This window comes from Hibiscus syriacus, unplaced genomic scaffold, assembly GCF_006381635.1.
Source record: "Hibiscus syriacus cultivar Baekdansim isolate YM2019G1 unplaced genomic scaffold, ASM638163v2 tig00112159_pilon, whole genome shotgun sequence".
In the NCBI taxonomy this organism is placed as follows: Eukaryota; Viridiplantae; Streptophyta; class Magnoliopsida; order Malvales; family Malvaceae; genus Hibiscus; species Hibiscus syriacus.
The window spans coordinates 1,348,048-1,364,117 of record NW_024063263.1 but is presented as its reverse complement, the minus strand read 5'-3'; the positions used below and the strand labels follow the sequence as shown (position 1 = coordinate 1,364,117).

Sequence of the window (16,070 nt, the reverse complement as noted above, 5' to 3'; positions counted from 1 at the left end):
TAAAAAATGATTTTTCTTAAGATTGTTTTTAAAAAACGTTTTTGGGTATTTGACCTACCTAACTCAAAGGTCGATGGCGACTCCCTTTCAATTTAAATCAAATTAATTCCAAATCATTAATTTTTTCAAATTAAAATCATAATCGTTTTTTAAAATAATATTTTATTATTTTATAAAAAAATAGTTATGACAACTACATAATCAATACCCTATCCCAAATTCCATAGCTTTAGAAGAGAACCCAAACCTACAGAACGGTAATAGAACACCTTATTCCTCTGTTTTACTATCAGTTTTCTTCTTGTTGCCGTATATCAATCCATTCTCCTGCCATCCATACACATAAAAGGAAGTCGAGTATCAGCTTTAATTTTAATGTTATCTTTGAAATTAAAAAAAAGAAAGAAATCAAAGGGCATTAAATCAAGCACCTGGGGATCAGGAATCGGTTTTCGTTTCTCTATGTAACGATAAGGATCTGAGGCTGCAAGAGCTGCTCTTTCCTGCAAAATCAACGGTAAATATTTTTTTTAAAGTGAGAAATTAAGTTCGATTTTGATGAATTGATTAGGGGAGAAACCTCTTGTTGTCTTTTGAGATCTTGAGAGGGTTTCACCCAAAGGAAATAAGCGAGAGTGCCGGCGACGATCCAAGAAGCTATATTGGGACCGCCTCGAAGACCGCCCATCTAATTTCCGATTAACGATCTCACATTTCCGATTCCTCTGCTCCAACTGCTCCTCCCCATGGTGGCCAAATCTGAAGGGTATTTTTCTTTGGTTCCTCCTTTCTGTTTTCGATAGGTTGATTTGAAAGTTGTGAAATAAAAATTCTAGTCATCAAACTTATAAAACTTATATTACAATCATTAAGCTTTTATATTATTATTAGTGTAAACTACACCAGATATCATTAAACTTTAGGTCGTGTATCAATTATATCACTAAAATTTTAATTTCATCGATCATATCATTGAACTTTGCTTTTAATTTCAATTATACCGCTAAGTTGTTAAATTTTAACAACACGATGGCGTGAACAAATCTTTTTGTCATTGTGATGACATAGACAAAATGACGTCGTTTTGACAACGATTATCGATGCTCAAAAAGAAATTATTTTAAACGTTGAATTTTAAGAGTGTCGATTTCGCCACTAAAATTTTAAATATATTACTTTTTGACACTGCATTTTTTCAGTCATCGTTGACATTCAATCATCTCCCATCACCGTTTGTCTTTTTTGGTAAGATCATAACCAAAACGTTCGTATTTCACTCCTCGTACTTCTCTTAAGATTGATTTTCCATGAAATTCAATCAAAATCGACGGAATTCTATTTAAAAGTTTGACGTGCTAATACTCTGATCTCTTCCAATGATCGTATAATGAGACTAATTTTAAAGTATGTTGTTCATCTTCTTGAAATAATGTTTCTCACCATTTGAATTTTTTAACAAATACCAAAATATATTAGGTCAAAAGTACAATTTATGTAAAGAGACATAGCATGAAGCTAAAGGTCAAAGTATATGGTACCAGGTAGGAGGTCATGCTGCGAGGCAATTAAAAAAGGGCTAAAAAATGGCGTGAACGGTTAAATAGGTGACCGGTTAAAAGCGCTACCAAAAATGTTATATGGTTTCACCGGAAATGTTATTTGTGTTGGTAATAATACTAGTAATAACCGAGAATGTTATCGTAGTATGTAAAATGCGCCAAAAAATTATTGACTTTAACATAATCGGTTAATTATTGGAAACATTATCAACCATAATAACAAATAGGTAGCATTTATGTAACGTAATAGGTAACGACTTGTTAAAGCTGATGGACCCTTAGAAATCTAACGATAACCAAATATGTTAATTATTTAATTTGTTATCAGTATTATCAACATATTAGATAATGCCTAAAATGTTACCAAATTTTAAGCTGATGGAGCCTTAAAAATCCAATGATAACATAATCAGTTAATTACTTGATTTGTTATCAACCATAATAATATATTAGGTAGCGCTTATGTAACGTCATAGGTAGCGCCTTTTTGAGTTGATGAGGCCTTAGAAATCCGACAATAACAAAATAGGTTAATTACTTAATTTGTTATCAGTATTATCAATATATTAAGTAACGCTTAAAATGTTATCAAATTTTAAGTTGATGGAGCTTTAGAAATTCGACGATAACATAACCGGTTAATTACTTAATTTGTTATAAAACATAATAACATATTAGGTAGCGCTTATGTAACGTAATAGGTAGCACCTTTTTAAAGCTGATGGGGCCTTAGAAATCTGACGATAACAAAATAGGTTAATTACTTAATTTATTATCAGTATTATCAACATATTAGGTAACGCCTAAAATGTTACCAAAATTTAAGCTGATGGAGCCTTATAAATCTGACGATAACATAACCGGTTAATTACTTAATTTGTTATCAAACATAATAACATATTAGGTAGCGCTTATGTAACGTAATAGGTAGCACCTTTTTAAAGCTGATGGGGTCTTAGAAATCTGACGATAACAAAATAGGTTAATTACTTAATTTATTATCAGTATTATCAACATATTAGGTAACACCTAAAATGTTATCAAAATTTAAGTTGATGGAGCCTTATAAATCTGACGATAACATAACCGGTTAATTACTTGATTTGTTATCAATCATAATAACATATTAGGTAGCACTTATGTAACGTAATAGGTAGTGCATTTTTAAAACTGATGGGGCTTTAGAAATCTGACGATAACAAAATATGTTAATTACTTAATTTGTTATCAGTATTATCAACATATTAGGTAACGTTGAAAATGTTACCAAAATTAAAGTTGATGGAGCCTTAGAGATCCGACGATAACATAATCGGTTAATTACTTGATTTGTTATCAACTATAATAACATATTAGGTAGCACTTCTATAACGTAATAGGTAGCGCATTTTTAAGTTGATGGGACCTTAGAAATCCGACGATAACAAAATAGGTTAATTACTTAATTTGTTATCAATATTATTAACATATTAGGTAACACCTAAAATGTTACCAAATTTTAAGCTGATAGAACCTTAGAAATCCGACGATAACATAACCGGTTAATTACTTGATTTGTTATCAACCATAATATCATATTAGGTAGCACTTATGTAACGTAATAAGTAGCGCCTTTTTAAGCTGACGGAACCTTTAGAAATTCGACGATAATAAAATAGGTAAATTACTTAATTTGTTACCAGTATTATCAACATATTAGGTAACACCTAAAATGTTACCAAAGTTTAAGCCGATGGAGCCTTAGAAATCCGACGATAACATAACCGATTAATTACTTGATTTGTTATCAACCATAATAACATATTAGGTAGCGCTTATGTAACGTAATAGGTAGTGCCTTTTTAAAGCTGATGAGGCCTTAGAAACCCGAAGATAAAAAATATGATAATTACTTAATTTGTTATCAGTATTATCAACATATTAGGTAACGCCGAAAATGTTACCAAAGTTTAAGTTGATGGAGCCTTAGAAATCCGACGATAACATAATCGGTTAATCACTTGATTTGTTATCAACCTTTATCAATGTATTACAGTGTACATTGTTTACGCATATTATCATGATACCGATTGACTTTTACCGTTTTCATTAGAAATTAACCTATTACTTTAAAGTAATAGGTTTCGAAATTATAAGTATGTATATATATATATATATATATATATATATATATATATATATATATATATATATATATATGTGTGTGTGTGTGTGTGTGTGTGTGTGTTTCGATATATTTTTGTGTGCAAATTGTTTGAGTCTTTATGTGGAATTAAAGTATCTAGACAGATATAACAAAGTATTGATACGATATGTTTACACTATTATCATTATACCGATATACTTTTACCGTATACATTGTAAATTTACATATTACTTCTACAATGCTCTTTATATATGAGTTATTAGAATGTTGAATTTACGCATAAAGACATTTACAATGCACTTCAAAGAGGTAAAACAAAAGAAATCGTCAATGAAGATGTCAATGCACTAATTGCTTACTTCAAACAGGTACTTGGAGTATTGATACTTGGAATTTCAAAACCTATTACTTTAAAGTAATAGATAAATTAACAATGTAAACGGATAAGTCAATTCTTTCTCAGAATCCCTCCATGTTGTATGCAACTACGAGCCATTTCCATATGTTCCCTTGTATCGTGTACTTGAACCTTGCCAAACAGTCTGTAGAATAGAGTCTCCCACAAGTCATGGCCGAAATATGTTATGTAGCTGAGATTATCCAAGTTAATCATGTTGACTGCATAGCCAATAAAATCCCCTTGCAAGGTCCAAATGGTAAGCTAAGAATTGGTAAAACATGTTTCCTTTATACAACCTACAATATCATTTTCTACCTATAATATTATATAAAAGTATCAATATTTATTATCTAAAATATCACTTTCTACCTGTAATCGGTCTCAAATGCTTCTTTACTTCGAAAACCCCAAACCTATAAACCTAACCCTATTTATGATTACTATAATACTAAAAAACTAGGGTTTCGACAACGTACTTTTCGATTCGATTGCAGCAACAAACAAACAACTACGCTTTCAAAAATGTATTGCTTCTATTTTGCAGCAACTAATACACTTCGATTTTGAAAACTACGGCCGTCTTCTATCTATTTTTAGAGGAAATGTTGCTATGCCTTTGATATTTTAACAAGATATGTTATTTATATTTAATCGATACAATTACCCAAGTCTCGATACTTTTGTGTAAGGCATCGATACTTTCGATACATTTTCATTTTTTTCATTTCTTTTCAATTCCTAAAGTATCGATACTATGATGCAAATACTTTTAAAAGTATCGATACCTTTAACATATCCGGTAGCGCTTTACCGGTTTTATCATGTTGAAACTGGTTTTGTCAAATTTCAACATGTTATATTGTCATGTATCGATACATGTTTCTAAGGTATCGATACTTTATAGGCGCTATTATTGCAATTCTTTTAAATTCCTAAAGTACTGATACTTTGATGCATATACTTAGAAAAATATCGATACAAATTTCAACAATTTTAGTATCTCTACCGGTTTTGTCAAATTTCAACTTGTTATATTGTTATGTATCGATACATGTGTGTAAGGTATCGATACTTTCGAGACATTTTTCATTTTTTCATTTTTTCATTTCTTTTAAATTTCTTTTAAATTCCTACAGTACCGATTCTTTTAAATTTCAACAATGCCGATAGCTCTTTACAGGTTTTCTCAAAATTCAACCGGTTTTGTCAATTTCCATTTGGTTTTTGTCCAATTCGTTACTTGTTTTGTCAAATTGAAACCGGATTTCTCAAATTTCAACCTGTTATAAGCTAAGTTTGTCGGTTGCCAAATTTTTAAATATTTCTTCATATTTTCCACCTACAACATTCTTATTACTCAACATTTATGGTAGCGCTAAACTGACTTTATTAAATATCTTATTAAATTTTCGGTCACGTCATTTCTTAGCTGTATATTAGTCCGTCTTTCGCGATACATCCCTACCGGGTATGATGCAGCTGAGATAACATAATTTTTGCTGAATAGAACGGTGAGCGAAGCAAGTTGTCTCTTACATTTGGCTAGAAGGTCAACTATGATGTCGGTGAAAATTACGTGAAGAGTGCTTGAAAGTCAGAGATAACCGACAACATAAAAGATGAACAACAAGAAGCAGATTGATGGCAGTGTGCGACGCAAGTGGTGGGAAAGCTTGTGTTTCTAGAGCTGAAAACCATATTTATTATATGATGTTCATGCTAGAGTTATGATTTGGGTTGTCTAAAATTCGGATTCATATTTGGATCTCCCAACGTTCTGAATCTTGGGTTTCCCATACAACTACGAAATCTTGCATAGGAGAATGAAATGCTAAAAATTATACTTGATTGATCGGAAATATGGAGAGATATATAGTCAAGAATCACAATTTGGTGTCGGCCTAAATTCTTGGTATAACAATTGTAGTGTAGTTTAGGCCAGAGATTTAAATTGTGGTTGCGTTTTCAGTTGCCTCGAGTTTATTGCTATTGTAGATATAACATATGTTATTGCTCCCATTGCGTGTATTGTGGTCGTGCAATAACAGTTTCAGACGGCACTGTTAGGGCTATATAACGACCGTTATTCTAATAGCAGACCACTATTTAAATCCATGGTTTAGTTCATGTAATGGGAAAGCTAAAACAGGAGCAATTGTCTGTTTGGTTTTAACATGGTTGGGATTGCGTTGAATTTTTGTCTTAACGTCCGAAAGCTTAGAGATTTTTGTGGATCAAAGGGTTTTTTATGTTCAGTTAGTCGAAGCTTTCAACTATGATGCACTGTTTGAACTTTGAACTCTATGTTACTCGGACTCGGTTGTTAGTGTTGAATATTGATATATGTCTATGACATAGGCATGTTTAACCTTTTCTAAGTTTTTCCCATGAATTTGAAGGTTTGTCTGATCATACTCATGTCTCGATATGTGTCGAACAGGGATACCTTTAAGGATAAATGAATAGCCGGCGAAACGTAGAAACTAGCCCTCTGCCTTTTGAGCTTATACATTCATGCATTGTTACTATTTTCTCTCTTCCTTCCTACATATATGGTTAGTTTTTATGTATATAAGGTTGTACTATTTCTCAGCGGATAGGCCTTTATGTTTGACTGAACTTCTATTTGTGTGCTTTACGCGTTCTACGTACCATATGGTATATGTTTTTCTCCCCTCTGATGTCAGAATTCCATCAACTAGAGTTGATCTTGTTGTGGGACAAGGTTATACTTGGATATGAATATATGACCCTCGAAGAACCCTCTAAATAAATACATGAAAAAAAACTTAAAAATAATATAACATACTTGTCAGACACCTACAGATATCTGATACTCACACCCGAATTCAAGTAACATTGGTTGTTTCTGTCTTTCTAACTAAATTGCTTGTCAGACACATACCGATATCTCATACTCACACCCGAGTTCGAGTAATATTGGTTGTTTCTTTCTTTCTAACTGAATTGCTCAATAATCTGCAACAATTCGTATTACATGCAGCTCTGGATATTGTTCAAGATCTTGCATGGACCACTAGTGCAATGTGAGTTTTATTTTTTATGATATATCCCTTTTAGCATATTCCAGAGAACTCTCGAAAGTTTCGCTGTATTTCTTTCGTCTTACTGGCTCATTTCTGTTGCAGGTTCTTGAAAGCGATCGACAAATTCAACGATTTGGTGGTATCGGTTTATGTTACAGCTGATCATATCCTTTATAAGTAGTGCATTGACTTACATATCCATAACTTGACAGCTTTCGTTTCATTTCCCTCACGTTTATATTTCGGTATCGATGTTCCTAGTCTCGATTTTAGCATGTTTCCTTCACTTCACGACTTATGCTACAATGCTCGTAGCGAAGATGGAATCAAGAGCTTTTTCCAAGAGGTTCATGAGCTTTATATAAAGGTAACCACTTTACTTTGCTTCTCGTATCTGGAAGATAAATATTTCGATTTCTCCCTGCTTCCTTGTGTTGGTCTTTTGGATCAAATTCATGAACATTCTCATGCATGAGCTTTATTAAACGTATCAGTTCTGAGTCGACTGTTCGACGTATATAGCGCACACTATCTGACGTTGGATGATGTTTTGATTATCTAAAATTTGGCAATTGCAGAGCCTTCTTAATCCACTCTACTTGCCTGGTTCCCGCATTACTTCATCGCATTTCGATACGAAAGTCCATGCTCTTGCAAGAAAACATCTTTAGGCTTGCATTTGTTCTGTTGAAGAACTTGAAACCGAGTTTTTGCTGAATGCGTTTGTGTTTTTTTACGTTACCCGAGTCGGAGTTCGACTCGGGTTTTTAACACTATACCAAAAGACCACATGCCTATAGGCAGAATACAGAGTATTAAGATATGTATATTTATTTGTTAATAATTTTTATTATATAGACATCAAGACATTCGTATATGTATACCATACTCGTATGATATTCGTATTATGTTCTTTGTATTTTGTTATATTTTAGTTATTTTCCACGTAGATTTTGGTGTAGTGTGAAATCTACTCATGCATGATACTGTGGATACCAGACTGAAGGAACATGGAAAAGGTAAAAATGGTAAGCTTTTCAACGTCAAAAAGGGTATCCAATGAAGAATTACTATTATAAATCAATGCATGGGTTGAAAATATTATATTTTATGGCTTATTGTACAAATTAGTACCTTAACTTAGTAGTTTTTCTCAAATCAGTACTTAAACTTTTTAAATCAAATTGATACCTAAACTTGAAAAAAGAAGAAATGGTTTAAATAGACTAAAGGTTTTTGTACTTTTTAAAATTTAAAATTTAGTTTTTATATCATTTTTTTAATTTTTTTCTAATTGTTTTCAAATTAATGATTGGTCCGATCGCTGTAAAAAAACAAAAATATATTATTTTTAATTTCAATTTTTTTTCAATTTGACTCTTAAAAAATTATAAATTTAGATGATTAAAAGAACGAATTGTTCTATTAATGATAGGTTTTATTTATTTATTTTAACTTTAAGACATCAATATAATAATAATTCTTTAACCATTATTCAATTCAATTTAAATCTTGATTATAAATGAGTAGAGATTAATCAAAATTAACTTTTGAAATAAAATTTCATAAAGGGTAAATTACATCATTCCTTGCTGAATTTTGTTTTCTCCCCTATTTTATTCACTATACTTTCAATTTTTTCAATTTACTTATTGAATTTTGAATTACTTTTGTTTTGATCACTCTAAATTATTTTATTATTATTTTCATATGACATGACATTTTTTATTATTATTTAATATAAAAAAATTTAAAATATAAAATAAAAACATAAGGTGACATGACACCATCATGGGACATTGTAGACCATCGTAGATGGTGGTCGTTCGATCTCAAATTTCATGCGTCGGTTCGTCTCAACACCTTAAGTTCAAATCCGATCTCCATTTTTTGGAACTTGCTCGAAAGTCCATGAATTGGAGATCAAAAGTGAGAAAGTCGAAATTTTTCAATTGAGTTAACGAGTCTTGGGAAATTTTCCGATGAAACAACCACCATATTTGAACTCAGGGGCGAGGTGAACCAACCCATAAAATTTGGAATCGAACGACCACCATCTACGACGGTCGACAGTGGCATCCGATCACCTTCTATTTTATTTTATATTTTAAATTATTTTATATTAAATAATAATAAAAAATCCCATTTCATATGAAAATAATAATAAAATAATTTAGAAGAATCAAAACAAGAGTAATTCAAAAATTCAAGGAGTAAATTAGAACAATTAAAAATGCAGTGAATAAAATAGTAGAAACAATAAAATGCAGTGAGGAATGATGTATTTTACCCTTCATAATATTTAGTTTGTTCAAGTCGGGTAAAAGAAAACCGGAATCCGAAACGGAAAAGAGAAAACGAAGAGGTAAAGTTAGACAGTCCCCACTCAGCAGCTGCGACACTATTTCTGACTCGCTCGCTGACTCACTCACTCACTCACTCACTCAGTAAAAGAAATCCTTCCCAAATTTCTAAATAGAAATAATATTAAAGAAAAAGAAAGCTACCCAACAGAAAACTCTCTCGTTTTGAGTATTTTTTTAATTGTTTATTCTCCAGAATTATAAAAGAAAATAAATAAATAATAATACTAATGAAATTTGGTCTTTTTTCACCCACCGATTCGACACTCCTTTTGGTTTGATAACTTTTTTCCTCTCAAATTTCACCAGGATATGTTTCGTGTTCCACATCATCAGGTAACTTTTTATTTTCTTTTGATTTGAGTGTTTGGTTGCCAAGAAAATGCTGGAAAAGGAAGGAAAATTTGGTGAGTGTGAGTTTTTTTTGTTATCTTTCCAGGTTTTGAGCTTACTCAGAAGTAAGGAAATTTGGGTGAGTTTGGTTTCCTCTGTTTTTTTTTTTAAGTGTTTCTTCTTTGTTTTTTTTTTTTGGGTTTTTTTTTGAAGTGTTTTGAGCCAACTCTTCTTTTTGGGGAGTTTGATTCTTGATTTAGTTTGTTTTCTGGGAAATTTGTTGCTTTTCTAAGATTTATATGAGTATATGGTTTGATTTTGTTGTTAATGCTTAATATATCACTTACTCTTTTGTTTGCTAATCTAAAGAAATTGTACGAGAAAAGAAGGGAAAAGGGTATTTCCTCAGATTTAGGCCTCATTAACAAAGCCCTGTTAAAAAAATGGAAAAAAAGAAGTTGAGGTTTAAATGATCACTACCTAGGTTAAACTATTGCTATCCATTTTCCTTAGATTTGCATATCTTTGTGTTAGCTGATGTGATGGAAGGAATGAAATATGGCTTCTAGTGTTCAAAATTAAGCTTAATTGAGTTGAGCTAGAGCTTGTGTTAAGATATGTCTAATCCGAGGTCTGTCGTCTGAGAAAAAAGAACTTGATGGTGATTTACTACATTTGTGGGGCTATTTTGAGTGGGATTCTTTTGTTAAGAGTGTTGTAGCTAAAACTTTGCTGCATGGCTTGATTGTCGATCCTGGACTGTTGCGAGTCCTTGTTCTAGTTACAGGCTTTAGGGGGAATGCTTATTACGTGGGTTAGTTAAATCGTAGTACTAGGTTAGTCTAGCTCCACCTTATGTTTTTATGGTGCATAAAGAGTTGGAGGTAAAATGATGCTCACTAAGTCCATATCTTTATAACCTGGGTAATGCACGGAATGATGAGAGGAACTAGCTATTTTACTCACTAAGTGACAATACCATGTGATGCAGCTGTTTTTTTTAATAAAAAAAGCAATGAATATGAATTTTTCAACGATGCTTAAGTATGCTTTGTTTAATTGCTATTCTTCTGCACAATTTGATGCATGTGGTGCTGATCTTGTTTCAAGGATAAAGAGTTACATTTTGTTTACATTATTTCTTATTGGGCATTAATTTTCTTTCCCAAACTTGCTCTAACTCTTGAATCCGATATAGGCTTTACTGCATCACTGCAATCATTGTTAAGGAGCTACAAGAGGGATTTCAGTTGCATGATTCAATGGTGGCAAAAGGCTAGACGAGTTATGGACTGCTTTCAGAGTGTTAGCTGTGTTAAAGGTAAGTTGTTTGAATTGACTAATTATATCTACTTAATTTTTAGCTTAGACATGGCATTGTGCTGTTAAAAAAGTGGCAGAGGTCTCCATAAGTTTGAAGTTATAAAGGTTTCAAGTTGGCTTTTTCTTAATTTTAAGACATACTGGCTTTGATTTGCGGGTGTTATTGTATTATGATTGAGAGTCAATATTTCTAGGCATATTAGGCAAGTTCTTTGTTGTTATTTTGGACCCTTTATTTCTAAATTTGCTTGGGATGATAAGTTTTTACTTGAACTTCACACTTATAGGGAATCTTCGGGGAGTCACTATGCAGAAATAATTTATTAGAGTTTATATGATAGCATTTTCCTCAGTTAATGGTTAGCCATCATTATAATTGATAAGAGTTTTGGCCTAGATATCTTAGTTTTGTTCTTTGCTTTTAAACTTTAACCTTCGTTCTAGATATTACTATCTTTTAAATATTTATCCACTTATGACAGAATATGGCTTGTGTCTGGTTGCAGGTTCCCTATGCCAACAGTTATTATTATTCATTTTCTGGTTATCGAGTTTACAAGATGTTGCCACATTGCAGACGTTACATGACCCTAGCCATGTTTCTTCCACACCTGAGCTAGCTAATCCTCCGAGTACTGCATTATTTGAACCTATAGAAATAGCCCCTGCTGTCATTCCTAGATACCCTTATCCCGACGAATCTTTACCACCCATGTATCCAAATTTCCCCTCGACATATGAACCAAATTTAACTGGAAGGTGCCCTGTAAATTTTTCTGCTATGTCGAATATCATGGGGAAAACAGCATCTGATTGTTCTCTACCTTTGGCAGCACTTGTAGGAAATGTAATATGTTGTCCACAGCTTGGTAGTTTACTCCACATCTTCCAGGGTTACTACAGTGTTGACTCTGAACAGTTGGTCTTGCGAAATGCTGTTGCTAATGATTGTTTTTCAGATATCATTAGTATCTTAGCTAGCAGAGGCGCCAACAGTACAATACCCACAGTGTGTTCTGTAAAATCATCAAACCTCACAGGTGGTTCTTGTCCGGTGAAGGATGTTAACACCTTTGAGAAAATGGTGAATACGAGCAAGCTATTGGAGGCTTGCAGCACTGTTGATCCTTTAAAAGAGTGCTGCAGGCCAGTTTGCCAACCTGCAATTATGGAAGCTGCTTTACAGATTTCTGGAACACAAATGATGCTCAATGATAATAAAAATGTTGTTGGGGAGACTAGTCATATCGATGCCATTAATGACTGTAAAGGGGTGGTATTTTCGTATCTTTCAAGGAAACTCTCGCCAGATGTGGCCAACACTGCGTTCAGAATACTATCTGCTTGCAAAGTCAACAAGGGTACAGATTCTATATCTCTTTCATGATTGTTTTCAGTATTTTACTTTACATAGTTTCTGGCTGTTTACATGTTACCCAAGTCTCTGCTGCAAACTTGCTTGGGTGTGTATCATACCTTGGGAAGGTCAAGTTGAGATGATCTTGTATATGCATGGTGCCATCATTTGGTGAAAGAATGAAAATGGAGGCGATGGGTTGCCTGAATGGATGGTAGATTATGATATGCTTTCTCAGACTATTACATGTAGCTGACATCTGGACATGAGCATATAGGATTATGGCCGCCAAAAACAAAGAGAAAATTGAATATATGTGTCAGACACGTAACTGTTTATGTCATGCACACCCAAGTACGAGTATTGTGAGATTTATGTTTAAATTATTTGTTTCTTACATGTTTTTTTCATTTTCTTCTTTGATGCTGGTTCATTTTGTTTCTACTACATTACTTTAATATTGGGTAGAAATATTAAATATGAAAGATAATTACAACTTCATTTCCAATAGTAGACCGAGGCTGTCTTGACCTAGACATAAGTAGATATTAAATATGTTAATTTGAGCTTCTCGGACTTCCATAACAGGGTAAAGTCAAGTAAATGCATAGTTCTCGAATGAGCTTGAGCTTCCTTAGTTGTTATCTCTATCTTTTAATTCCCACTGTCAGTTCACATGGTTGGTTTCTTTTTGCATTGCAAGATATAGAATTTGTTTCAAATACTTTTTGAGTTTTATGTTTTGTCTACGATGGGATATTTTTTTTTTGAATATGCAGTTTGCCCTTTGGAATTGAACCAGCCGTCAGAAGTAATTAAGGCATGTCGTAATGTAGCTGCTCCAAGTTCTTCCTGTTGTAGCTCATTGAATACATACATGGCAAGGATACAGAAGCAAATGTTGATTACAAACAAGCAAGCAATTGTTTGTGCAACAATGTTCGGGTCAATATTAAGAAAAGGTGGAGTTCTCACAAATGTTTATGACCTTTGTGATGTCGACTTAAAAGATTTTAGTATCCAAGGTATTGTGTTCTGTTTGATGCTGTTCTTCTAAAACATTGCCCATTTTGCTCTTCAGTTTTATCTGATATTGAGGTTTTCTTCTTTTCTTTCTGCCCATTGAATTCTTATGGGCGGTCCCTACAACAGCATATGGACAACAAGGTTCGTCATGTTTCCTATTCACTTTCTACCTCCCATATTTGCACAATCATTGGTTAGAAATGTGAATGGTGTACGCATGACTGTGTGTGTTTTATGTATGTTGGTGTATGTGTGCTATGGTCAAGGTTCAATGTGTTATATGCATATTGGTTAAGTCGTTTGATGTCTTATATGCATATCGCTTAAGTCATCAATAGACCCCCTTTTATGTTTTAAAATATGTACTTGATGATCTTGTTTGTAGCCATGTCAGATGCATGCTCATATCCAACACGCACTCGAGTCAGAGTGACATAGGTCTTAATTGGTTAGATGATTAAACACTAAAACTTGAAAGAAATTAAAATGTGCTTTGGAGACTGAAAATTTTGGTAATTTCTACATATCTAGGATGCCTACTACGAAGCTTGCCAGCAGATGTGGTATTTGACAATGCAACTGGCTACAGCTTTACCTGTGACTTGACTGACAACATTGGTGCCCCATGGCCTTCATCATCGTCGATGTCATCCTTGTCGCTTTGTGCTCCAGGTAATTGTTTACAGAAAAAAAGGCTTTCATATGTTTGGTTCTCTCTTAGAAGGGAATTGAAGTGTGGATTCAAAAGAGGATGCGTGCTTCATCTTATATTCTAATGGCTGTTGCCTGCCTTTGCAGAAATGTCGTTGCCTGCCTTACCAACATCTGAGACGCTGAAAAATCCCGGTGCGTAACATGTCTTATTTGTATTTCCTCTATTTGGTTAACTACGAAGTATACATACCTAACACCTGTATCCAATACGTATTCGGGTATGGGCATGGATAGATGACTCTCTAGAGGCTCTCCAAATAAATGGAATAAATCCGACACTTGTAAGTCTGAGTAACATAGATAGGCTCGGTTTAAGTAACACTAATATATATAATGAAATTATAGGTTCTTTTCCCTGAATATCTTGAGGAATTTGATTTTGTTGATGCAGGCTGCCATGGATGCACATTGGAAATGTTGGTACCCATTTTTTCATTTTTTGTTTTCTGTACATTTTTGTACTAAAGAAAGTCTGTAGTTTACAGGCTGAGCTGTGATTTACAAAAAAAGTGTAGGACCTGTGTGGTGGACAATTTTACTTGCATTGTATGTTTTCATTAGGCTTTTTTTCAGCAGCCTTGTATAGTAAGTAATCTATTCTCCTCATTTTCACTGCTTTCCGGACCGGATTGATTCGGTTTTTGGATAAAATTGCTATTGGTGTATAGTATTTTTTTTTTATTCTAGAACTAAACTTAAACTGAATAGAATTCTCTAACTGGATTGCTTGTAATTGAGTTTCTCTAGTTTATAAAATTTTATTTTATTGATAACGGTACGTTCGGTTCGTTTTTATTATATTTCTCTCTTTTTTTCTAACCAAGCTTTCCCTTAAGAGAGGGGGGGGGGGAAAGAAAAAAAAAGGGGAAAAGATGCTTTTCAAAAGTAAAGCGTAGAAAGAAAGGTACTTTCCCAAAGCAAAGCATATATAGAAGGCCTATCATTTTCATGTGAATCTGTACGTGCAAATCGCTTGTGGGTTAAGTCATAGGATTAAACCGGCTTAGCTTAGGTTACTATAATAAAATCATGTATGACTAGAATATGTGTATATATACATTGAAATAGGAAATTCATTAGATTCTAATAGTATCCAGGATAATTACAGACTTGATATATTCAGGTTTGTCATAATAAAATCAGTATGGATTGGATCTCGACAAAGCCCATTGTGCAAGAGTGTGTGCCACTCTGTTCGCCTTGCGGTTAGCATAAAAGATTTTAATGTCACAATGAGCAGCAATCCAATGATTGAAACGTCCTCCCTTAATCTATTGATAATGGATATCGCATCTTTTTTGATAATGGCGTTAGTTCATCCATTCTCAATGGCGAATTTTATCCCTTGAGTGAAAGCAACCACTTCTGAAGATTCTGTTGTAAAGGGTGGATCAATTTGTCTACACATTCCCCTAGAACCATCACATTGTGATCTCTAACAATCACGCAAATAGCCGCAGTATTCTCCGATGGCTTAAAGGCCCCATCAACGTTGATCTTTACATTGTTTGTATCTAGGCGGTTCCATTTGTGAGATTTGAAAGACCTTTATTGGGGGAGTGAAATAGTCTTGTTTGTTTAGCTTTGGAAAATTCGGCACATAGTCCCCAAGCAACCATCACCATATCTCTATCCTCCTACATCTCCTCATCGTAAACCCATTTGTTTTTGCATGTCCACACATTCAACATGAGCATCATTAGTCTGGTTAAGCCTTTCATGTCAAGCCGGGTAGCAGCCCACTCCAACCACTATTTACAGGAATTTCCTTGCCAATTAATGATGGAGATGTCCAACCCTGA

At 33.5% G+C, this 16,070-nt stretch overlaps 2 protein-coding genes across 9 annotated transcripts; both read left to right on the top strand.

Annotated features, from left to right (window-relative positions):
• Positions 1–5,265: 5,265 nt before the first annotated feature.
• On the top strand, positions 5,266–7,823 carry LOC120175190 (trafficking protein particle complex subunit 2-like). Its single transcript, XM_039181873.1, has 5 exons — positions 5,266–5,285; positions 7,003–7,152; positions 7,255–7,329; positions 7,426–7,519; positions 7,731–7,823. Exons 1-5 carry the CDS (start codon positions 5,266–5,268, stop codon positions 7,821–7,823), a joined length of 432 nt encoding a protein of 143 aa, XP_039037804.1.
• A 1,875-nt stretch (positions 7,824–9,698) lies between these two features.
• Positions 9,699–14,817, top strand: LOC120175039 (uncharacterized GPI-anchored protein At1g61900-like). 8 transcript variants are annotated; one of them, XM_039181744.1, is made up of 8 exons: positions 9,699–9,851; positions 11,019–11,169; positions 11,678–12,532; positions 13,308–13,553; positions 13,681–13,690; positions 14,084–14,226; positions 14,353–14,400; positions 14,660–14,817. In XM_039181744.1, the coding sequence occupies exons 1-8, from the start codon at positions 9,828–9,830 to the stop codon at positions 14,731–14,733; spliced, it is 1,551 nt and encodes a 516-aa protein (XP_039037675.1). In that variant the 5' UTR covers positions 9,699–9,827; the 3' UTR covers positions 14,734–14,817. The 8 variants fall into 8 exon arrangements, with proteins under 8 accessions (XP_039037675.1, XP_039037672.1, XP_039037673.1 ...); XM_039181741.1 differs by having other exon boundaries at positions 13,681–13,695; positions 14,086–14,226; XM_039181742.1 differs by having other exon boundaries at positions 13,678–13,690.
• The last annotated feature ends 1,253 nt before the right edge of the window (positions 14,818–16,070 follow it).